The 25407-nt window shown below is 46.4% G+C and overlaps 1 protein-coding gene across 4 annotated transcripts; it reads right to left on the bottom strand.

Moving 5' to 3' along the window:
- Positions 1–12115: 12115 nt before the first annotated feature.
- On the bottom strand, positions 12116–16712 carry LOC144067257 (stathmin-like). 4 transcript variants are annotated; one of them, XM_077590852.1, is made up of 7 exons: positions 16583–16712; positions 15634–15721; positions 15431–15482; positions 13257–13296; positions 13013–13185; positions 12657–12848; positions 12116–12583 (listed from the first exon to the last, which is right to left on the bottom strand). In XM_077590852.1, the coding sequence occupies exons 3-7, from the start codon at positions 15479–15481 to the stop codon at positions 12539–12541; spliced, it is 501 nt and encodes a 166-aa protein (XP_077446978.1). In that variant the 5' UTR covers position 15482; positions 15634–15721; positions 16583–16712; the 3' UTR covers positions 12116–12538. The 4 variants fall into 4 exon arrangements, with proteins under 4 accessions (XP_077446978.1, XP_077446979.1, XP_077446980.1 ...); XM_077590853.1 differs by lacking the exon at positions 15431–15482; XM_077590854.1 differs by lacking the exons at positions 15431–15482; positions 15634–15721; positions 16583–16712 and adding exons at positions 14219–14235; positions 14438–14570.
- Between the last annotated feature and the right edge of the window lie 8695 nt (positions 16713–25407).

Consider the following 25407-nt stretch of genomic DNA (forward strand, 5'->3'; position numbering starts at 1 on the left):
ATTTGGGCTAGCAGAAGGAGACTGTGCTTCTCAACAGGAAACGGACTGGACCAACGGTGGCGCCAGGAGCCTGGGTGCTCAACCTACAGTATAAAGAAGAAGCACTAGCACGACCCAAAGTAGGAACGTCCAACGTTTTGCTGACTAACCAGCAGACATGAAAATAGCCGAGAGGGGGATGTGGATCCACCTTTGCACTCTAAGAGGGTTCTCTCAGTTGAAACATTTGAGGAGACAGGTGAGAACAACTTTCTGACGTAATAAAATGAAACAGCAAACATTCCAATATTGATTGGAAAGATTATTGCTCAGCGAGCAATGCAATAAACCAGGGGTGTCAAACCGGTCCTCACAGGGCCGTGGTGGGTGCAGGTTTTCATTCCAACTCAACAAGAGGATACCTTATGCAAGTGTAATCAGTTCATTAAAGTCAGGTGCTACTTATTTTAGAAGACACCTGATTGGTTAAAATGTCGGCACTCGATCGGTTGGAACAAAGACCAGGACCCACTGCGGCCCTCGGCGGAATCGGTTTGACACATGTGCAATAAATTATAGGGAACTCTTTTATATTTGTTTTATTGTCTCCGTATACAAAAAAGGTGAAAGCATTTCAATTGAGACTAAACCTTCTTACAAAGGGTTAAAACAAATGACCAGACGAGGGAAAATACGATCGGATATAACAACTCCCTCAATCATCATTCTTTGAGTAAAGTGTTTTTACAAAAGAAAAAAACGTGTCCTACTTGTAAAGAAAAGGAAAAATATTGAAACAGTGTCTATCCTGTTATGAAAGCAGTAAATGACAAGCCAATTTTTCCACTGTGCTAACTTTCCCTGTTTGAACCTTACAGGGCATGGTCTGAATCTGGGTGGGGTAGATGAGACATGGTGTGCCCATTCTCCAAGACAAACGGCGCCACTGATTCCACGTTTTGGTTTATGGTGGTGAAGTGGTGCAAATAAATTATATAACTCCTGTCAAAAAAGAAACAGGACTATGTGCTTTGGTTTCACAGTTTTTACCAGTATCTGTTTTAGAGTGGACGAGATACAATTTGCGGCTCCGAATTTTGGTGCGGCGGCTTGCCTCTCTCGACGACGTTGAGCCTCATCGAGGGATGGCGATCCGACTTATGGGTTGGTTTGCCAGATTGAAGCAGGAGTCTATTTTTCTTTGGGTTACGCCAAATAAAAATATGAATAGGGTGAACAACATCCATTACAATGTCAAGAAATAAAACAGAAATTGGATTTGCAGCAATGAAGGAACAGCTGGCAGCCACCAGTCTCATGGCTTTCCAGGACCGCAAAGCGGTTGATATGCTTCTGACCGTTGATGTGCTCTTGGTGGAGCAGGGGGTGTGTGCAATGTTTGGAAATGTTGCACTCAACGACACGTCACCCAATGGGTTCCTAACCAGAGCCGTTGAAGGCCTGCAGATCATGTCTGAAGTTAATAAACAGCAAGAGAGATGCGTCTAACGGCAGAATGAACTTGGAAGAAGGCGCGTCAGTTTGATTCTCTCTTGCAAGAACACCACAGATGAGTCTCCTGTCTCTTTTATTTGTGCATGCATTTGGAAATGCCTATTGGTGAACCTATCAAAAACTGTATCCATTTTTAATCATTTAGAATTTATATGCCAAATTTGAATTCTTAATGTCACAAATTATAAATATTGTCCATAAAAAGTCAATATTTGTTACGTCCACGGGAGACGTCGAGGCGAGGTACGAGGGATTAGGACCCAATCGCGGGGAAGTAGGTGAGGACGAGGCAAATTGTGCTCATAACCAAAACTTTAATAACTTAGGAGGGACCTTACAAAATAACAAGGACTTGAGAAACGAAACATGAAAGCAAACCGGACTAGGGAAAATACATGGAATCGAGGAACAAGGTAACGTGGATGCATGGTAAGGGAATTTAGGCAGACGATCCGACAATGACATTAAACTCAGTGGGGTTTAAATAGACACATCAGGGACTAATTTCGAATCACGCACAGCTGCGCGAACACAACGGCAAGGCAGGAGGGACAAACGAGAGTCGGGAAAAACAATAGCAGGCTGCTCCTAACAATATTTGACATTTAAATGACCAAGCAAGCCATGTTGCTTAGAGAGAATAGTGGGACTGTCACAATGCTCCTAAAAAACAAAAATAATATGTTTTTAAGAATCAAAATATCTAAATTATGTCTGATTTACCTTTAATTAATAGACACAGTAGTTGTTTTACCCTTACTTAGTATTCTTTGGGCATAACAAATGGTAGTGTTAGCATGAAACATATGCCTGCATGCATGCTAGGATGCATGCGTGTTTTAAAAAAAAGCCAGCAGAAGCAAAACTGAATTTGATTGTGCTTTATTGGCCTAATGTTAATATATGTCAAAGTATTCAAACATCTACAAAGTCCTTATCTTCTCTATCCGAGTTCACTGTCTGCCACGCTTGGTTCCATCTAACTGTCAAGAGTCAGTGTTGTTGCTGTGGGGTTCTTTAAATGTGATGCCATGAAAGGTCAAACTACATTGCCATTAGGTATATAGTTTTTTTCTTCTTTTGGGGGGGTTTAATTTGTTAGTTTGTAGTTTTGGCTATTTCCCCGGTGTGGCATCTCGATGTGATTACCCATTGTGTTCACCTGTTGTTTCCCACCACTGGTGTCTCTCCTGCTCACTGCCTCTCATATCACCAGGTGTTTCTGATTCTCTCGTCAACCCTTATCTGTCTACATAAACCCTTGGTCTTTGGCTTCCTCTGTCAGATTGTCTGTTCTGTTCTGCTCAGTTGTTGTTCATGTCTTTCCAGTTGAGTATTCCTCATGACCCCGTATAAACCCCTGCCCCAGTAAGCTTGGTTTTGTTCTTTGGTTGTTGCTTGTTCCCCTGAAGTTTGGATTTAAGGTTTGTTAGCGTTGTGTCTTGACCTCGTACCTAGTAAGCCATGTGCTCGTTTTCTGTTCTGGGGGATTTTAAGAAAAACGGAGACAACATAAAAAAACTGAGTCTCAGGGAGGTTCAGGCACATCAGCAGATGCTTTATTGCAAGAAGCACCCCAACTCCATTTTACAGTAATCCAGGGTTGCCAACTACACCAGAAATTCAGAAGTTTCTCCCGAAATGCAACGCAAACTCCAGGACTCCGGACAACCTCCCTAAATTCCGGAAATCCCCAAAAAATTCAGTTCGATTTTTTTAAGCAACCATTTCGGAAAAGTACCAAATTTCCAAGTTAAATGCCTCGGAATTCACACCATCGTTAAGGCTTCCGCCATCTTGATTCAACTGCACTGTAAACCGGAAGAATTCGGTAACACGAGTGCATTGGAATCATCCGAGCTACAAGTTCTGACGAATGATTCGTCTTCTGTGACTTCAGTGTGGTAGTCGATTCGGAATCGATTGCATAGGTAGCCTCTATCGCTTTAACATTTTCGTTTTCATTTTAAGTAAGTATTATTAAGGCTGACTAAATCACCAGTCTTTTTTTTTTGAAACAAATCCTATCATTTCCGGGGTTGTTCGAAAGGAAGTAGGCGTACACAGCACTGCTAAGCCTTATCAATATGCATCCTCGGAATAAGCGCAAAATGGATCATAATTTGGATGAAACTTTTAAGAAATCCAGACACTCGCAGAACTTTATTGCTTCTTATTCGACCAAATATCCCAATTTGACGCCGTCTCCAAAAGGAGCGACATTTGCACATTGCAGAACATGCATTTGTGACTATAGCGTGACAGATGGTGGAATTACTGACACACGTAGAAGGACCAAAACACAAAGATAAACAAATTTTCATTAGGCTGTACTTTTTCAATAGTTTGCAAAAACACAATATTTGAATTAATGTAAAAACATAATATAACAGTGTCCTTTAAATTGTCCTAAGCTTATTTTTTTTACATTTTATATCGATTCTGTGTGAATCGCATTCACTCTGGAAATACTCTGTAAATGGGAGAAGGGTACTCCTGAAATGGAGTCGACGGAGGTTGGCAGCTCTGGTAATCCCTCGAATATTGTGGATAATGTAGGCTAGACTCAATAATCGAAAAGCCGCAAAGTAGAATCACCCCTATTTTTACTACCCTACTACATGTTTCGTGCCGCTACAAAAATACAATTACACAAGTACAATTATCAAGAAGTGTATTAATTACATATTACAGGTATAATCATATGAAAAGATTAATGTACTAATATCTAAATATAATTTGTATTTATAAAAAAATGTAAATACTACTTTAAAATCTGGACTGAACTGTGAAAATAGTTCCTCTACGCTTGATATAAATAAATAAAAAACAGGTTAATCAGAGTTGGAGTCCAAGTCGTTGAAGGGGCGCGCCCTTTCAGCAAGGTACAGCTTCGCGTTCGGGATGAAATGGTTTATCAAGGCTTTTGTGATCCAGGCTTTCCGGTTGCTCATCCAGTAAACAGGGAATGTGGCTTTGTTCTTGTTTTTTAAAGCATTAGGATGGCCGAACTTGTTGAGTGAAGCTGCCAGCAGCATTCCCACACATGATGAATGAAAGTCAGGCGATCCATGTGAACCCTGACACTTTCAGTTCATCTTTGAATAAGAATGTCAGGGAAGGCATCCTCTTCCAAAAAAACTTGCCCCGGAAGACAACCATTCACTTCAATTATGTTAGGGAACTGTTCCTCCACGTGCCGTGTCACTGCCTGTTCTGGCCAGTGGCCTGCCACTGGATTGCCGGCTTGCTGTGGCTCTGCTTTTTAGCCTAAGTCCCCTCTCCGCAACAGGGAAGCGGCAGTGGCTCCACAGGACACTTAGGAGACATTTTTCAATGACGATTAGAAATTCAAACAAAGCTGGAACAGGCTCGGTGTCGGAGGGAGCGAGTTCCCCTCTGTTTATCTGGGAACCACCAGGGGGTTTCCAGTCTTTATGTTTTGGACTGCCTGGGAACACCCATTGTCCTGGGCTTTCCATGGCTTAAGGAACACAATCCAGTCATTGACTGATTGGGCCCAATGGAAACCATTACAGCGCTTTTTGGGGTTCACAAACTTCTTCGGACGGTTTATCTATCAATACTATACTATAGACCCCCTCACGGCGCTCACCCCCACCAAGTTTCATTGGTCAGAGGCAGAAGAAGCATCTTTCTGTGACCTCAAGGCCCATTTTACCTCAGCTCCCATGCTCGTGTTGGGGAAGAAAAATGCACAACACACTGGTTGGAGACAGGAAGCAAGACCTACCTTAATGAAAAACTCAGCGTCTTTTAGAGCTTGAGAGTAGTACAATGAAGTACATCCGCTGTCCTTTGCAATCGCGTCTGAGCACAGTACAGTGAGAACGTAAAGAAGATCTGCCCTTCTTCGTCATTGTTTCGGCAATGTCTGATATCTTTAAGGCCAGCCCAACCCTGGCTCATGAACACATGTTGCTATCTGCCCCAGTAGGTGTTATCTAGAATAACAGGCATATTGTTTAGTAAATTTGATTTCATGCTGTCTTATGTCCCAGGTTCTAAAAATGGGAAAGCTGATTTACTGTCCTGTGTTTTGCAACCCTCGAACTCTGACGAAGAGTCCACACCCATCTTACCACTCTCCTGTTGAGTGGTGACAATGAGCACTGACCATGAGACAGAGGTCCTGGGGACCCAAATTGCGGAACCTGATCCCAGAGAAGGTACACAGAAGAACTTGTATGTCCCTACCTCGGTTCATTCCAGGGTACTGAAATGCAACCGCACCTCTCGCCTGACCTGCCACCCAGGAGTCAGCCTCACACTGGCAGTGTTGCGCCAATGAGGCACGATTGCCTCTCACTCGTATCCGCCTCCACCCAGCCAAATTCAGGTCTATTTCTTCCACTGCCGATCCGTAGCCGCATTTGGTCCCACATTTCTGTCAACTTCGTCAACGGCCTCCCAACATCTTGCGACAACATGGTAATACTGACGATTGTTGACCGCTTTTCCAAGCAGCACATTTTTTTCACCCTCCGCGGGCTACCCTCAGCCCAGGAAACTGCCGATTTATTGGTGCAGCATGGGTTGCGTCTGCATGGAATTCCTGCCGGCATTGTCTCAGACCAGGGTCCAAAATTCACCTGGTCCGCATTCTGCTCAGGTCTGAACATTACGGTGAGCCTCTCCTCTGGCTATCACCAACAGACGAATTGACAATGTCAGCATACCAATCAGCAGCTGGAAGCAGCACCCTGCTACACCACAACAACCGACCACCTGGAGCGATCAGCTGCCTGGGATTGAGTATGCCCACAATTCACAGCTTAATGCCTCTTCCAACCTGTCCCCTTTCCAGTGTTCCAGCGGCGATCAACACCCCATGTTCCTGTCTCTGGTGGCGTATATTGCTGTGCTGCCCATCCAGGCACACCACACCAAATGTACTCGTATCTGGGACCATGCCAGGGCTGCGCTACAACGCTCCTCCACGCAAACCCAGAGACAGGCCAAAATTGCCAGCCTAAGTCATCAGCCAGAAGGCTTGGTTGTTCTCCCGACATCTCCCCCTTAGGACTGACTTCAGGAAGCTGTCGCCCCATTTTGCCATCCCTATGGAATTGAACGTGTGGTAAATCCATGCGCCTGCAGCCCTCTGCATCCATCCCAACTTCCATGTATCACACATCAAGCCGGTCGACACGAGCCAACTGTCCCCACCTGTTCTGCCCCCACTTTCACCGCTGTCCATTGACAGGAGGTGGGCTTTCAAATTTGGAGCAGATTCTGGACGTCCGCTGCCAGGGCCGCGGCCTACATTACCTTGTGCAGTAGAAGGGGTACGAGTAGCCATATCATCTGCCAGACCGTTATTTGGGGATTTCGCCGGGCCCACCCGGAAGCCCAATGTCGCGTGCCAGGTGGCCCACATAGAGGGCACGTGGTACTGTCAGGCCCAGGTCTAGACAGGTGGGTGGATGCACCTGTCACTCAGCACCAGACGAGTCGAGCAACACCAGGTGTGACACATCATCACTGACCTACTCAAGCCAACCAGTGTCAGGCCCCAGACTAGACTGGTGGCTGGTTGCGCCTGTCACCCTATCACAGGTCCAGCCTCTAATGACTCGAGTGCTGACAGGTGTGAGTCATTAGTCTATAAGGAGTATTTAAAGCCACCAGGAACATGACCATGCTGCTGGATCGTCTAAACAGATTACTGTGAGGTACCCTCGTGTTTTTCAGTCCCCGGACTCGGAGGAGGAGCCCCCAACGATCCTACCTCCCTCCTGCATGGTGGCTAGTATGAGAACGGGGCTGGAGGCCGAGGTATTGAGGGCCCAAGAGCTGGAGCCGGACCCAAGAAGAGGTACGCATAAGGACCTGTATGTTCCGACCCTAATGCAGTCCAAGGTACTAGAATGGGCCCACACCTCTCGCCTGACCTGCCACCCGGGAGTTGGCCGCACACAGGCGGTATTGCGCCAACGCTTTTGGTGGCCGACATTAAGGGCAGATACGCAATCTTTCGTATCTGCCTGCCATGTGTGCGCACGCAACAAATCCTCCACCAAGCCAAGCTCCGGTCTACTCCTCCCACTCCAGATTCCTAGCCGTCCCTGGTCTCATATTGCGGTCGACTTCGTTACGGGCCTTCCCAAGTCCCAGGGTAACACCGCCATACTCACCATAGTCGACCAGTTTTCCAAGGCGGCCCACTTCATCGCCCTCCCAAAACTACCCTTAGCCCAGGAGACAGCTGCCCTCCTCACGCAGCATGTTTTCCGCCTGCAGGGAATTCCGGCCAACATCGTCTCCGACCAGGGTCCACAGTTCACTTCGCACGTCTGGTCTGCCTTCTGTTCAGCCCTGAAAATCACCGCAAGCCTCTCCGCGGGATATCATCCGCAGTCAAACGGTCAATGTGAGCGCACAAATCAGCATTTGGAGGCAGCGATACGCTCCGCCACCCATGCCGACCCAACCGCCTGGAGCGAACATCTGCCCTGGATCGAATATGCCCACAACTCCCACCCTAACGCCTCCTCCAACCTTTCCCCTTTCAAGTGCTCCCTAGGCTACCAACCCCTCTTATTCCCTTCCCTGGAAGCGGAGTTTGTCGTGCCCTCCGTCCAGGCACACCTGACCAGATGTGGACGTATCTGGGAGAAGGCCTGGGCCGCAATTCAGCTTGCTTCCAACCGTGCCCAAGGGCAGGCCAACCGCCGTCATGCCCCCACACCAGCTACGTTGTGGGTCAAGAGGTTTGGCTGTCCTCCCGTGATCTTCCCCTAAAAACCGAGTCCCGGAAGCTGTGCCCGCGCTTCATCGGCCCCTACAAGATCGAACGGATAATAAATCCATGTGCTGTGCGCCTCAAGCTCCCACCGCCCCTCCGCATCCACCCCACCTTCCATGTTTCCCAGATCAAGCCAGTCACGAACGAACCCTTTGTCCCCCCCAACCCTCCCCCGCCCCCTCCGCTGATGATCGAGGGGGGCCCGGCATTTCTGGTGGAACGGCTTTTGGACGTCTGCCGCCGGGGTTGCGGCCTGCACTACCTGGTGGACTGGGAGGGGTATGGTCCTGAGGAGCGCAGCTGGGTTCCTCCCCGCCACATCCTCTGCAAGGACCTCATCAGGGACTTCCAACGAGACCACCCGGGGGCCCTTCGTCACGGGCTAGGTGGCCCACATAGGGGGAGGTACTGTCAGGCCCCAGACTAGACTGGTGGCTGGTTGCGCCTGTCACCCTATCACAGGTCCAGCCCCTAATGACTCGAGTGCTGCCTGGTGTGAGTAATTAGTCTACAAGGAGTATTTAAAGCCAGCAGGAACATAACCATGCTGCTGGATCGTCTGAACAGATTACTGTGAGGTACCCTCTCGCGTTTTTCCTTGCTTGTCTCATTGATATTCGACCTCTTGTTTGCACCCAGGATTCTGACCACGCTCTGCCCCCACGACCACGGATCACGGACCACGGACAACGACCACGGATCACGCACCACGGACAACGACCACAGATCACGGACCACGGATAACGACTGCGCCTTCGAACCTGTACACGCCACATGGACTCCACGGTAACCGACCTTCCCGTTACGGCCAACGACCCGCCTCCGCCGTCCCCTCTTGTGCTTGCCCGCCTCACGGACGATCAAAATAAATATTTGAAGGAACCAGACTCGCACCCTCGCCTGCTTTGGGTTCCTCCATCCCCGTACGTAACACCCAGAGCTTGATCACGCCGCTGGATCGTCTCTATCAGTGCCTTCTTGCGTTAATTCTTGTTCTTCTTGCCTGATCGTCGACTCCTTGTTTTTGCTCTAGGACCACATCTATGCCCACGCACCTTGTACCATCACTTTGTATTCTCCTACGGACCTGACAGCTTCCGACCCCCATGATACGTTCACCAACCTGGCTGATGCACGCATCTTGTACCTTCGCCACGGATTCTCCCACGGACCTGACGGCTCCCAACCCCCATGCCCCCTTCACTGACCTGGCTGATTCACGGCTTTTGTACCTTCGCCATGGATTCTCCTACGGACTTCATGGCTCTTAACCTCCACGCCACGTTCATGACCTGTCTGATCGCGTCTCTGTCCGCTTCGCCCAGGCTCACTGAGTCGCAATAAAGATATATTGCCACCGTCAGGGTTATCACTCTTGCCTTCTTTGGGGTCATCTGCCCAAAAGCGTAACAGTTTTTCAATTTGTTAAACAAACTATTAATGTGGGATGCTCAGAAAAAAAGGTGTTGTCTTTCCCTTTAACAGCAGCTTCTGTGTCTTATTCTTGATTCTCTCTCTATTTAACTGAGTGTGCTTTGTGTGTTTTTTTTTTACTTCCTCCAATCTAGGTGGATGGGCATATCCTTTTCATGCATTCATTTTCTGAACCGCTTTATCCTCACAAGGGTCACAAGGGGTGCTGGAGCCTATCACAGCTGACTTTTGGGCTGGAGGCGTGACCGGATGATTCGCCTAAAGACGTTTCGCCGACGGACGATTGACAGACAGACAGGTCGCCGAAAGGACGTTCCGCCGAACGGAGGTTTAGCCGAAACGGGATTTGCGCGCTCGCCCCGCCCCCGGATCGTGTGTGTACAAGTTTTTCAACCTCGGCCCGCGGGCCATATACGGCCCCCGTCGCCGGCGTTGTCCAAATTATAGTAAAAATCAATGATTCATTTCCCTTTGCCACTAATCACTCTCAATTCATTAGTCTACTGTCAATGGCAGCCCGTGAATAAGCACTCTTGGGTGGGCATGTCAGCCCGGGATTAAGCACTCTTGGGCGGGCAGATGTAGCAGAACCGAGCTGTGAAATGACAGCAATCGGGTCAAATCCATCCTAAAACAGCATTTAATGATTAAATACAAATACTGGAGCTCTTTGGATATTAGAACCGAGCCCAAGGAAGTGAATTCCTCGGTAAAATGTCGCGATGATGTCGTGATAAGGCAAAAAAACGTCTATATACGTCCATTCGCCAAACGGCTAAACATGCGTTTCATGATTAAATACAACTACTAGTATTGTATATACAATTACTAGTATTTGTATTTAATCATTAAAAGCTGTTTTCGGCTGGATTTGACCGAATTTGAGAGCATTTTGAGCCATTTGGCGAATGGCTCTGTTCTTAAAATGGCCGACAAGCGACGACGTCTAGCTCCGTTGCCTCACAACGCGCGGAAATCTAGTCTGTATACATGATACCTATGGGAATACTAAGCAAAAAAAAAGAAGGAAGACGACGAAGAATATGTGAATTTCCTTTGTCTTCTTTTAAATAAAATACAAGTATAAAATACAATACTAGTATTGTATATACAAATACTAGTATTTGTATTTAATCATTAAACGCTGTTTTCGGCTCGATTTGACCGAATTTGAGAGCATTTTGACCCGTTTGGCGACTGGGCGTATATAGACGTTTTTTTCCTTATTGCGACATCTTGCGACATTTTACCGATATTTGAACCGATTCTAATGTCCAAAGAGCTCCAGTATTTGTATTTGATCATTAAATGCTGTTTTAGGATGGATTTGACCTGATTGCTGTCATTTCACGGCTCGGTTCTGCTACATCTGCCCGCCCAAGAGTGCTTATTCCCGGGCTTACATGCCCGCCCAAGAGTGCTTATTCCCGAGCTGCCATTGACGGTAGACTAATAAATTGAGAGTGATGAGCGGCAAAGGGAAATGAATCATTGATTTTTACTATAATTTGGACCACGCCGGCGGCGGGCCGGATTAAAAATCCTAACGGGCCGTATATGCCCAGCGGGCCGAGGTTGAAAAACTTCTACACACACGATCTGGGGGCGAGGCGAGCGAGCGAATCCCGTTTCGGCGAAACCTCCATTCGGCGGAATGAACGTTCGGCGAAGCGTCCATTCGGCGACCTGTCCGTCTGTCAAACGTCCGTCGGCGAAACGTCTTTAGGCAAATCATCCGAGTACCAGGCGGGGGACACCTTGAATCGGTGGACAGCCAATCGCAGGGCACGAGGAGACAAACAACCATTCACGCTCACACTCATATATAAGGGCAATTTAGTGTCCAACCAGCTTACCATGCATGTCTTTGGAATGTGGGAGGAAACCGGGTTACCCGGAGGAGACCCAAACAGTCCCGGGGAGAACATGCTACACAGGTGTACCGACCCAAATTTGAACCCAGGTCCCCAGAACCATGAGGCCGAAGCGCTAACCGCTCATCCGCCGGCCAATCTGGGCTTATTCTTTTTTTTTTTCTTCTCTTTCCCATTTTATTTTTCCTGGCTACTATATCCAGAGACCCTGTGTCACCCCGGAATATGTCCTCCATTCCTGTCCATCGTTATGCGGAATGTATCATTTTAGCCATAAAAATATATGAGCCAACCCAACATTATAGAGTAAGGCAAGAGAATATGGAATAAATAAATGAAAATAAAATATTTAAGAGATGTGACAATAATAGAGATCATTGGCAAATATTTACAGACATGAGCTGCTGTTAACAGGAAAAACAAATATTTACTTATCAATGTTGCCCACTAATAGAAAAGTAACTCATACAGTTGAGAAACTGAGATGTATTGCTCTCTTTCCAACTCATGCATTGATTACTAATTAAAGCATCAAATCACATGCTTGATGCTGCAATACATGTCTACTTTAATCAAAATAAAGAATTATCAGTATGTGCAATAAAACTACACCCATCTCTGTGAAACAAATGTTATCTTGCTGATTTTTTTCACAATTGATGAAAAATCTAATCAACAAGCGTTTTCAAAACCACATGGGATAATAAGGTGTATGGTATTTGTGCAAGCATAGTAAATGCACAGGTCTAATCAGGTTACTAATGTGAGAGTAACTGAAAATAAGCACAAATACACATGTACCTTGAAAAGGGGAAATACAAAAGAAACAACTTTAAGAGGGTAGTCCACACAGATATGCTGGCTAACATCAACAATTTAAATTAAAAAAAGTCAAACAGACACAGCGATGAATGCATTCTCATTTTATAATTCAGGCTTGTGGTGTAATTCAATCTTCCAAATGGCCTTAATTGGTTTCCTTGTTCTTTCGCACCTCCTCTAATTTCTTGTCCTAATATGGGGAAAAGATTAAATTTAAAAAATGATCAAATAAAAATAGCACTTTACTAAATTATGCGGAACACCTTTTCCTTGAATTTTTCATTCATTGCTGCCATCATTGCTGTGCGTTTCCCTTTATTGGCTTCCATTTTTTGATTTAGCTTCTCCTCGGCCATTTTGCTAAAATTGTTATTGTCTTCCATAGCCTTCTGCAGCACTTCTTTTTCATGCTCACGTTTTCCTGCTAAATGTTTCAAAACCTCAGCTTCATGACTCTATAAAAAAAGTAGAACATATTCCTAAATCACATTCTCACACAGCATGCTAATTTAAAAACACAACTTTACGTTAATAAAAGCAAGCAGTTAAAAAATTAAACACCCCCCTTTTTTGATAATGCCTAAGCAAAACTCTTCTAAAACTTAATTTAGTAACTAACCTTCCGCCTTTCTTCTGCAGCATCCAGCTTCCTCTGAATTTCCTCCAGTGAGACATCCTTTTTCTTTGAAGGAGCTAAGGGGAAGTCACTCTTAGTGTCTGGAGTGGGAGTACCAATGAGTACCTCAAAGGCCTGGCCAGAGGCTCGCTTATCAAGCTCCTTGACCTGCATATCTTGATAAAATAAAATCAGCTTGTCAAAACAATAAATCTTTATTATAATTAATAAGAATTCTGACATTTACCTTCAGGGGCTGCCATCTTTAAATTCGTATTGTTAATTTTCTATAAAAGTACAAATGCAGAAATATTTAGGAGAGAGAAACATGTAAGACGAACTTGTTCAGTGAGTGGCGAACTTGGAACCATTTTAAAATAAGCTCAGTGATGACACCCCATGGCTTTCAACAAAACTGCAAAGAACCACCGCCCAGCTCCCAAAAAAATAAATAAATGAAATGAAGTGTTTCTTTCTACCTGATTGAGAAAGGAAATCCATAGGAACCAATTGAAATGTGCATGGTTAAATGTGTGTATTTACACATTTCGCAATCGTTTGGGGTAGTTGAGGCATATGGGAATGGTAACTATTACACAATAACTACGCATCCAGATGGCACCTCAGAGGAAGAAGTTGGTTTGAAACGTATCAATGAATTTGGTGGTGTTATACTAATAATAAGAAAATATATTAATAAAAGCATACAGTTTAAATAAATCCGTCCCCCGAGGTTGTCTCGAGAGTAAATTATGTTTGAGTGCTATTAGGTGATGTTTGCATGTTAGGATGCAGATTAACGATATTTGAACGGCAATTTAAAAAAAGTGACGTACACACAGTCATGCATCTATTTAAATTCATACCCAATTTCAGTCGATGTCTTAAGCGGTCAAATTGTGTTTTTAAAGATAGCAAAAGTATGGCTAATATAAATTTATCTTCTGAGCTCATTACAAAATCCTCCTTTGTTCGACGACCTGCTACACAGGTTGACGCACTAATGTTGTACGGCATTTAATTTTTGTTCATGATCTGTCATGAGCCATAATTTCTGGTTATGTTAGTCTGCTGTCCTATTAACCCCCCTCCTACCCCCAAAACCCCTGCCACCACGAACATGCCACAGTTCAAACAAAGACGCCTTGACGGCGCCGTGAAGAAGCGCAACCAACAAAGGCGGGCACAATAAAAATAGTTGTTACTTACTGGTGGCGAAAGGGATGCTGTGAACAAAGTCGCGGAACCTTGTTACCTTATTCATACATCAACAAACTGACCGTTTCGTTCTAACCAAAATGATATTCGTCAAATACACTAATACACTCCAAATGAAACCACAACATCTACGTTTTTACTCACGGAACAACATGGAGAATCAAGTTTTTTTAATCCTTAAAGCGTATATGAAACCATGCATGTACTTACAAAATTGATCGGCACGCTGTAACTAATGAGACTTCTACCACACTGCGTTCTATTGTATATTTGACAGAACGCCTTTTCACACGAATCGCGCAAGTCTGGCAGTAGCAGCCCCCACATTAAAAAAAATGCATGTCACAGCCAATGTCGTCATCTGTTTAAACAGCTATTGGTTGATTCTGCAGATGCATAAACTGAAAATTAGTCACCTGAAATTACTTAAAGGACCACAATATATGTATGAGTTGTACCTAAATAATTCATTAACCCTCTAAGGTCAAATATAACATTTTTGTTACATTAAAGTTCAGCACGGACGCTTGAGAACGGGGCGCCGGCAGTGGTGCTCGAGAACAGGGCGCCGGCACAGCCTCTTGAGAACGGGGTGCCGGACGGGCGATTGAATACGGGGGGCAGAGCTGGCTTTGGCGAGCGGGGGGCTTAAACAGGCACTAAAATAGACCCCCTGGCTGGCAAGGATTTTCAAGGGAGGATTGCACAGAATCAAAAAAGTTATTGCATAACCACATACTGGCAAGCGAGAAGCACGAAGCAGAGCTGACGTATGGAGTGCCGACTCGGGAGCTCGGGCTTTCAAAAACCGCTCCACTCCTCCTTCCTCGCCGCGTGCTCGCCGCCGGCTCCGGGCAGACAGCGTAGCCTGACCTTCATCCTCCGCGACTCGGGAATAGTCACGCCGGATCGTCTTAATCAGTTCACTGTTAAGTACTTTCTCGCACCATCTCCTTGTTTGCCTCGTCTGATCACCGACATTTTGTTTTGTTCCCAGGACCCTGACCACACTCACGACCACGGATCACGGACCACGATCACGATCTCGACCACACATATTCTACCTTTTCTTTGGATCTCTCTACGGACCTCTCGGCTACCGACCTACACGTTAGGCAAGACTACGCCATCATGCTTCTCCCATTGTAACTTTGCCTGGCCCTATCAAACAGAAAGATCCATGTCCAGCTAGTGTGCATTTACCTTCTTCGGAGTTCTCCGTCCACAACGGTAACACATAGCTGGTTGGATCATTCTGTCAAGATTTTGCAGGGTCGTAACGGTGTAGTAGGACCCAAACGTGAGGAAGCAAGCAAGGACAGGGAGTGAAGTGCGCTAACAAAAACTTTAACGACTGTGACAGGATTAACAAAAAATAACAAAGACTTTCAATAAGAAAATCAAACCTGATGGGAAGGATGTGGGAAGACGAGGATCACGGGCGGCAGACACTCTGAATTGGTGGCCAGCAATTGGTGTGTTTACCATCAGGAGCTGTTTTGTTGGGAATGAAAGTACAGCATTGATCACCAAACATAGAACATACACCACCTTGTTCAGGCATTAACATTTCCAAGGCTAATCGGATTTGTAAGGTGGTCAAAGAGGTCCTACTAAGTTGTTCAGATATCCCTTCTAATGAATCAGTTGTAAGGTTAACAGTACGTTGTAATTGATAGTGAATGTAATTAATCCTATCAACATTTTTGTTAACAGTGACAGACACAATGCCAATTTCAGATAGGTCAATTTCAGATAGGTGATGGATGGTTACTGGAATAATGTAGATGGTGATAGCGCATTGCCCTCCCCATTTTTTGGGAGGGTTGAAAAAAGTTCAAAGATTTGAGTGCCACAAATGAAAACAATGTCAGCATGTGGGGTAGTTGAGTCAATATTAGACCACTGTTACGACTCCCCCTTCTGGTAAGAGGTACCAGGGAGTCGCAACTACCACAGCAGAAAAAACGGGCCAATGAGGAGCCAGACACACAAGGCAAGTAGCATTAAATGATAATTTATTTACAACAAAGTCCACAGAAAACCTGGACTATGGGACAACACAGGGGAAGCAAAAGATACTAAAGTGGCACCCTCAAATGAAAAAGGTAAAAAAACACCCTCCCAGACAGGTGTTCAAATGAACACCCCCAAAAATACAGGAAATAAGGCCTAAGGGTGCCACTGTCAGAACTGATGTAATAATCAGTCTAGACGGGAAAAAATACGTGTATAAGTGCTGCCAACTATATGTATACCCCGGGGTGTCTACTTATCTCAAGTCCCCCTATGCAGCCAAAATTAATTAACTTTATCAACATAAATACTCAATGGAACAATGAATATCGTACTTACAAATCAGGTGAAGCTGGGGCAAACAAAACCTACTTATCTCTAGACAATGGGTGCTATCTAAAGAACGTCAGGACTCCACTGCCTCAGCATTTACAATCACAGGCAGTTGAGCTCAGAACCGAAAAATAAGAGGGTTTAAATAAGGACAGGAAGTGGATCTTGATTGGAGGAGGGATGATTGGGAAATAGTAACATCTGTGCTGGCCTGGGCAGGGCTCTGCCACAGGGGTGGAGCCACAGCTCTAGGTACCTGCAAAAAAAGAACCAAACAAAAAAACACCACCTACTACAGAATGTATACCCAGGCTGACAGCCGTAACAACCACGTTGTTACATCAACAATATTAGCACAATGTGGAAAGAATCCAAGAGAATCGACACGAGAATGAGAATGTTACATCCTTGTGGAGACGTTGAGGCGAGGTTACTAGGAATAGGACCCAATCGCGGGGAGGCAGGCGAGTACGAGGGAAGTAGTGCTCATAACAAAACTTTAATAACTTAGGCAGGATCTTACTAGATAACAAAGACTAAGGAATCGAAACGCAAAACCAAACCGGACTAGGGAAAACACGGGGAATCGAGGAACGAGGTGACGCAAGGGAAATAAGGCAGACGATCCGACAATTACATTATAATCAGTGGGGTTTAAATAGACACAACAGGAACTAATTTCGAATCACACGCAGCTGCGCGAGCACAATGGCAATGCAGGACGGACAAACAAGAGTAGGAAAATGAACAATAGAACACAGGGAGAAGGCAATGGAAAAACAATTACAAGCTACTCCTAACAGAGAAGCTTTTCTGGCGGGATTAGCATCATTTTTTCGGACACGTGTAATTTCCGGGCCAATATATTGCAGAATAACATTGGGGCAAATAAGTATTTAGTCAACCACCAATTGTGCAAGTTCTCCCACTTGAATAGATTAGAGAGGCCTGTAATTGTCAACATGGGTAAACGTCAACCATGAGAGACAGAATGTGGAAAAAAGAAGAAAATAAATAAATACAAATATATATACTTATTTGTGTATATATATATAGTACTTAAAATAAATACTTATTTTCCACCATGATTTGCAAATAAAATCTTAAAAAATCTAACCATGTGATTTTCTGTTTTTTTCCACATTCTGTCTCTCATGTTTCAGGTTTACCCATGTTCACAATTACAGGCCTTTCTAATATTTTCAAGTAGGATAACTTGCACAATTGGTGGTTGACTAAATACTTATTTGCCCTACTGTAGGTTGAGGTGGTATTTGATTAGGCCTTAGAACTGTCAATTGTGGCCATGAATTTTGGAACCACTCAGTGGGTTGGCACACCATCTTGACCCATTCCCATTAAACATTCTAGTGACTCACTTGATACAACCGGACCTGGAGCTGTACGAGTTATGGGTCTTTCGGCTGCAGAGGCGACGCATTCACCTATTTGATATAGTTCAGTCATTCCTGCCATGTATGCTAACCATAAGTTGTCACCATAACCTCTAGCTGCAGATATTAGTGCTTTGAACTAGTTTAAAAAAGTCGTGTCAAAAACTTTAACTCAGTTTTGATTTTTAGCGGATGTCAATTCTTCCATGTCGGGTCTGAGTTGAGGCTTTCTTTCAACAAAATCTATTTTTATCAATAGGCCGGGGTCGTCCCCAGGAGCTTCTACTCTTAACGTAAAATAGGTGGCGGGTACATTGTCATCTCTACGATAAATGAATTCAGATTTCTCCATCCGTGTGATTGTCAATAGAATTGGGTTGGTCCCTTTACCTTGATCCAATTGTCCTCTAGCCACTGATATCTGACTCAGTAGCTATGGGTCAAGCTCTTTCCACCTGCAATTTGGTTGCCAATTCCCTGTGTATTTGAAAGTTTTCAGATCATGGTACACGGTCGATTGGTCACCGGTCTTTTGGTCACCGGTTGCCAATTCCCTGTGTATTTGAAAGTATCAGATCATTTAGGGCAAAAGTTGGAGTAAGAAATATTATTGAAGCAATTATCCATTGCATATTTCGAGATTGTTACGATCAGCGGAGACGTCTTCGGCGAGGTAGAAAGGATTAGGACCCAGTCGCGGGGAAGCAGGTGAGGACGAGGCAATTAGCTTCAAAACAACAACTTTAATAACTTAGAAGGGACCTTACAAAACAACGAGGACTTGTGAAACGGAAACGAAACGAAACCGGAAACAGGAGAACGAGTGGTATCGAGGAGAAGGGTAGCGTGGCTGCATGGCAATGGAGTCTTCGCAGGAATTTGCGCAGTATCATGCAGGAATTGCAGGAATGATCCGACAATGACTAACCATTTGTGTGGTGCTTATATAACCACATCAGGAAGTAATTACGGATTGTTTGCAGCTGCTCTGACCTGACGGCAAGCCAGGAGGGACAAAGGGGCCGCTCCTGACAGAGATACAAAGATAGGACATTTTTAAAATTTCTTAGCGTTTCCAAAACATTCTATTCCTGGAGTATTTTTTGTTCTACACAGATCAAATTGGAAAGTAGTTACCAGTCTTTCAGGATTATATGTCAAAATCAATGTTTTGTGTGGTCTATCACATATGGTTGGATTTTGATTTTATTCAATTTTCTCAGGGAATTGTATGTCAATGCCCTTTTAGATCTTTTGGTAAGTCGATTAGCTGCATGTATGTCATTTTGAGAAGCATCCTTGGCTGTAGGGATTGTATTAGTTGTAGTGGCCATCGCTTGTGCATTCTGATCAGGAGGGAGAGGTATGATGTGACTGCCACTCTGACTGCCAGTCTCCCCCTGTAACTCTGCGAAACACAGAGTTAACCCAAAAAAGCAGGAAAGAAAAAAATGCCAGTGACATAAAAAGCATGACACCACAAGAAAAAACATTCTTTGGGTCTACATTCATCTCCAGACTTATCAGACTCTCTGGTCTCAGCTGCCGGTCGGCATTGAGTCTTGTGGTAACATGTGGTACCTTTGCGTTGGTATGCAGGTGTGGTCCGCCGTGTTTGTACCAGGTGCAGGATTGAAGGCTGAACAATGAGGACATTGTCTCACCCATTTAAGTATGGCTTCTTTCCCCCTGGCACCCACCAATGAGTTTTTTATTTTCAACCATGTTTGATTCTGACCCACATGACCCAATGTGTGATACGTGGGAATGACATCAAACAGATTTTGTGAAAGAACAGGCAGACCATCTTTATGCTAAACTCCCAATGAACCTTTTACAGCCCCCTGTTTTTCCCAAGATACAATTTCATCAGCAGGGCAATCAGCAATTCTTTCAGCTATTTCAGTAACACTCAAATAAGGGGAGTCGGATGAATCTTTTATTGGTATAGCAGTAAGCGAATAGCCTGCATGCTTTGGCAGCTTTATCAGCATAGTCATTTCCTTTTGCCACATGATTGCAACAGATGTGGGTTTTCTCAAATTGTTGTCTTTGGCTGCCACGGGCTTGCCAGTTGCTGTCAGCCTTCCGTTATCTGCCCAATCATGCAGCTCAAGTAAAACTGCATTGACAACATAAGCAGAGTCAGAATAGATGTTCACACCTTGACCCTCAGCATATTCGAGTGCTTTCGAAACTGCAATTATTTCTGCCCTATGCACAGACTGTTTACCAGTCAGTCGTCCTGAATCGACAATGGTCCATTCATTGTTATCATGAAGTTTTGCAACTTCCCAGGCGAATCGTAAATCGCCTGAAGGAGTGCTATAACAGCAACCATCAGTAAATAAAGAAATGGACAGCTCATTGGGGGAGGTGGTAATACCCGCTCTGAGCATCCTGTCATGTTTAGTCTTCTCCTCACACCAATGTAAACCTTCCTGAATTTCATCTGCCATTGTTAAGATCGGGGACGGAGGACCCCGAAGCAGGGAAAGGCAGCAAGTCTGGATGTGGAACTTTTATTGAAATAGACAGAGGCATAAAAGAGAGTAGCGTAGGCGAGTCGTTAGTCGTGGCAGAAAGGTCGGTACCCGAGGAGTATGTAGTGGAGTCCAGAGCGAAGGTTACAATGCGTGAGAGCGAGATCGTGGTTGATGGTCGTGGGGCAGAGCGTGGTCGGGATCCTGGGAGCAAAACAAGAGGTCGGAGATCAGTAGAGGCAAGAGATAGTGCAAGACGATACTTAAAAGTAAACTGATAAGGACGATACATTAGCGTGGTCATGTTCTTGGTGGCTTTAAACACTCCTCACTGGCTGATTAATTACACCTGGAAGCCCTTCGATTAGGGGCCGGGCTTGTGATTGGTTGGCAGGCACAACCAGCCTCCAGTCTGGTCTGAGGCGTCACAGTGCCCCCTCCCCTACGTGGGCCATCTGCGGTGGAAGTCCCGGATGAGGGACGGGCAGAGGATCTGGCGGGCAGGAACCTAGCTTCGCTCCTCAGGACCGTATCCCTCCCAGTCTACCAGATATTGCCTCCAGGGAAGGAAAAAAGGGGTTTGATAGCTGAGGGAACACTCAAAGGGGGACAGGTTGGAAGAGGAATTAGGGTGGGAGTTGTGGGCATACTCAATCCAGGGAAGCTGGTTGCTCCAGGTCGTTGGGTCAGCATGGGTGAATTGCTGCCTCCAACTGCTGATTGGTGCACTCACACTGACCTTTAATCGGAGGATGATAACCCGAGGAGAGGCTCGTTGTGATGTTAAGGGCTGAACAGAAAGCAGACCGGATGTGAGAGTTGAATCGTGGACCCCGGTCAGAGACAATGTCCACCGGGATTCCATGCAGGCGAAAAACATGCTGTGTAAGGAGGCCGGCCGTCTCCTGGGCCGAAGGTAGTTTGTGGAGGCCGATGATTTGTGCATCTTTGGAAAACCGGTCAACTATGGTTTATATTTAAAATGAAAAAGTGAAGTTAACGATACTTGGGAGTATTGCGCAAACTGCGTTCCAGAAATTCAAGACTAGAAGAAACATCTACACATACTTGTCATTGTGACTTAATGACGGAGCCATATCGTACTGTGTCAGGCCCAGATGTAAATACTAAAGCTTGCTTCTGCTGAATGAAGCAAGACTGTACACCAACATGGAGCTTCCAGTCTAGAATTTAGGGAGCACATTACAGGTTTCTTGATCACTTGTCCGACGGTGTTACCCTGGGATTTAGGATGGCCTGTGACGAAGTCGATCACAATGTGAGACCGGGGACGACTAGGAATCGGTAGTGGACGGAGTAAACCGGAGCTCGGCTTGGTGGAAGACTTGTTGCGCGCACGTGGCAGGCAGACACGAAGGATCGCAAATCTTTCCTTACTGCCACCAAAAGCTTTGGCGCAACACCGCCAGTGTGCGGACAACTCCCTGGTGGCAGGTCAGGCGTGAGGTGGGGGCCCATTCAAGCACCTTGAAACATATTGGGGTCGGAACATAAAGGGTTTCTGCGTACCTTGTCTTCGGTCCGGCTCAGAATCTTGGGCACTCAGTACCTCGGCCTCCAGCCCAGTCCTCATACTTGCCACAATGCAGGAGGGAGATAGGATAGTTGGGGGCTCCTCCTCTGTGTTCGTGGGATGGAAAACGTGGGATAACGCATCAGGTTTCCCGTTCCTGGAATCTGGGACATAAGATACCTGTTACGTCCACGGGGAGACGTCGAGGCGAGGTACGAGGAATTAGGACACAATCACGGGGAAGCAGGCGAGGACGAGGGAGATAGTGCTCATAACCAAAACTTTAATAACTCAGGCGGGATCTTAGAAAATAACAAAGTCTTAGGAAACGAAACAAAACCAAACCGGACTGGAGAAAACATGGGGAATCGAGGAACGAGGTAACGTGGATGCATGACAAGGGAATTTAGGCAGATGATCCGATAATGACATTAAAATGAGTGGGGTCGTGACCGGATGATTCGCCTAAAGACGTTTCACCGACGGACGTTTGACAGACGGACAGGTCGCCGAATGGACGTTCCACCGAACGGAGCTTTCGCCAAAACGGGATTCGCGCGCTCGCCCCGCCCCCGGATCGTGTGTGTACAAGTTTTTCAACCTCGGCCCGCGGGCCATATACGTCCGTTACAGATAACATTCATTTAGGAATAACAAGGGCATGTACTGCCCCCCGCAATAACAAGGGCATGTACTGCCCCCCGCTGGACATATTTCTAAATACAAGTACTGGACATATTTCATACAAGTACGTACTACACTTTTTAAAATTTATCCTCGCGTTTAAAGTAGTAGCCATTTGGAGATCAGGCAGTACATGCCCTTGTTATTGCGGGGGGCACATGCCCTTGTTATTCCTAAATGAATGTTATCTGTAACGGCCGTATATGGCCCGCGGGCCGAGGTTGAAAAACTTGTACACACACGAGCCGGGGGCGGGGCGAGCGTGCGAATCCCGTTTTGGCGAAACCTCCGTTCGGCCGTCCGGCCGGATGAACGTTCGGTGGAACGTCCATTCGGCGACCTGTCCGTCTGTCAAACGTCCATCGGCGAAACGTCTTTAGGCGAATCATCCGAGTACCAGTGGGGTTTAAATAGGGAAAAACAATAGCAGGGTACTCCTAACAGTACCCCCCCCACCCGTATAAGGGACGGATCACAGACGTCCCAAAGCCGAATGTCCATGAAAAAGATAATCGCAGGCAGGGAGGGCGGGTTTTTCCACATCACATAGCCCAGGGGGCGTCCGCGCCGGCCTGAGATGAGGTGTGGGAGTGGCCGATCCAGCGGGCGTCTGCGCCGGCCAGTGGTGAGGCGTGGAATTGGCCGGTCCGGCGGGCGTTCGCGCCGGCCCTTGACGAGGCGTCGGAGTGGCCGGTCCGGCGGGCATCCCCGCTGGCCTTTTAAGTGATGGCCAAGCGGCCTGCCCTTAACAGACACCAGAATCTTAGAAAAGTTGTCGGGCACCCTGGCTGCTTGGGGGGCCGCCGACCCCCCTCGTCCAGGGGGCCCGGAGAGTCGCCGCCGCTTATGGGCAAGCAGGAACTTGGCGGGCAGGGAACTAGGCGCAGGGGAACTAGGTGGGCAGGAACTAGGCGGGCAGGAACTAGGCGGGCAGGAACTAGGCGGGCAGGAACTAGGCGGGCAGGAACAAGGCGGGCAGGAACTAGGCGGGCAGGAACTAGGCGGGCAGGAACTAGGCGGGCAGGAGCTAGGCGGGCAGGAACTAGGTGGGAATGAACTAGGCGGGCAGGACTTGGCGGGCAGGAATTAGGCGGGCAGGAACTCGGCGGGCAGGAACTAGGCGGGCAGAAACTAGGCGGGCCAGCCGGAACAGGAAACCTTTTGCGTGGCTTCGGCATGGGTGCGACTGGCGGTCCAGCTGGCACAGGGAATATTGTGCGTGGCTTCGGCACGGGTGCGACTGGCGGTCCAGCCGGCACTGCGAAAATTGTGCGTGGCTTCGGCACGGGTGCGACTGGTGGGCCAGCCGGCACGGGGGTGCGTGAAGCTTGGACGGGCGAGGTTATGCGGGAAGCCTGGACGGGTGAGGTCATGCGGGGAGCTTGGACGGGCAAGGTCGAGCGAGGAGCTTGGACGGGCGAGGTCAAGCAAGGAGCTTGGACGGGCGAGGTCGAGCGAGGAGCTAATTCAGGGGCTCGAGCGTCCTGCCCCTCTTTCAGCTTCTCCCTACGGCACGGCGCTCGCCACGTCCTCCGGGAGGACGGCGCAGCACCCGCTCCCACTCGGCGCTCGCCCATGCCAAGGCCTCACTTCGAAGGCAGCCGATGAGGTAGGCGATCTTGGCTCGATCCGTGCTGTAGATTGTTGTTCGAATACCAGTCGGCACTGAATTAGAAACAGCTGACATGCGCCGAGGTGGGGACACTGTAAGGGGGGGCGGCGGAATCATAGGTTCGCGGAGCGGCGGTGCCGGTGTTGGCTTTGGCGAGACTGGGGTTGGTTGTGCACTCTGTGAGTGAGGCAAAGCCGTGAGTTGGCCCTGTATGGAGTTAAGGGGTTGGGTGATGTTTGATACCTCAGCCAGGAGGAAATGGATCGCCTGGCTGTGCTGGTCCATGAGCGGGTTTGGTTTGAGCCCGCTGGGTCCATGTTGGGAGGATCTTTGCTGCTCGTCCTGGACCTCCAGGGCATCACTTCGGCGGTCACCAAATTATGGCATTTGTTTCTTTTCGACCTTGTGCCTACAATGCCATGTGGTAATCTCAAGCCTTGAGTATTTGCAAGTATTATCGGTGTGTATGTCTGACCTGAAATATGTAAGCTTGCTGCTCTCTGAGCTGTTGAAGATATTAGGTGCTAATAATAGTAATACATTAATAATTAATGAATGGAATGTCTTATTGAAAAACTAAAAGGTTTTGGTTAAAAAAAAGGTAATTACCTATCTTTTACGTAGATTTGGTGCCAATTCATCAAATTGCTTGGGAGCTATTGGAGAAATAAATTAATATTAATAAACGGAATGTGTTATTGAAAAACCAAAAGGTGTTCGTTAAACAAAAGGTAAATACCTATATTTTCTGTAGATTTCGTATCAATCTGTCAAATAGCTTGGGAGCTATTGAACAAAATAGGTGCTAATAACAATTAAATTAATCTATAATCCTTTTAAAACTTGATTCATGAGCGTGTGAGTATGTGTGTGTGTGTGTGTTAAGATTCTTTCGCTACATTTGTCCAAACCGTGCAACGTAGAGAGTTGAATTTTTTTAGGGTGGCCAGAAATGGCTGTCGGATCCTAACAGACGATTGATTGAATTTCTTCACCTTCTCTAAGTGTGTAAACTCATTCTTTTATTTGTTAAACAACCGTTTTTATAATGAGAATTTTTTATTAGTGCAACAATTGTCTTTTTGGTTCTAAACAAACAGGGACTAAATAAGGACAAAAGACAG

The sequence above is a fragment of the Stigmatopora argus genome, chromosome 21 (assembly GCF_051989625.1).
Source record: "Stigmatopora argus isolate UIUO_Sarg chromosome 21, RoL_Sarg_1.0, whole genome shotgun sequence".
NCBI lineage: Eukaryota > Metazoa > Chordata > Actinopteri > Syngnathiformes > Syngnathidae > Stigmatopora > Stigmatopora argus.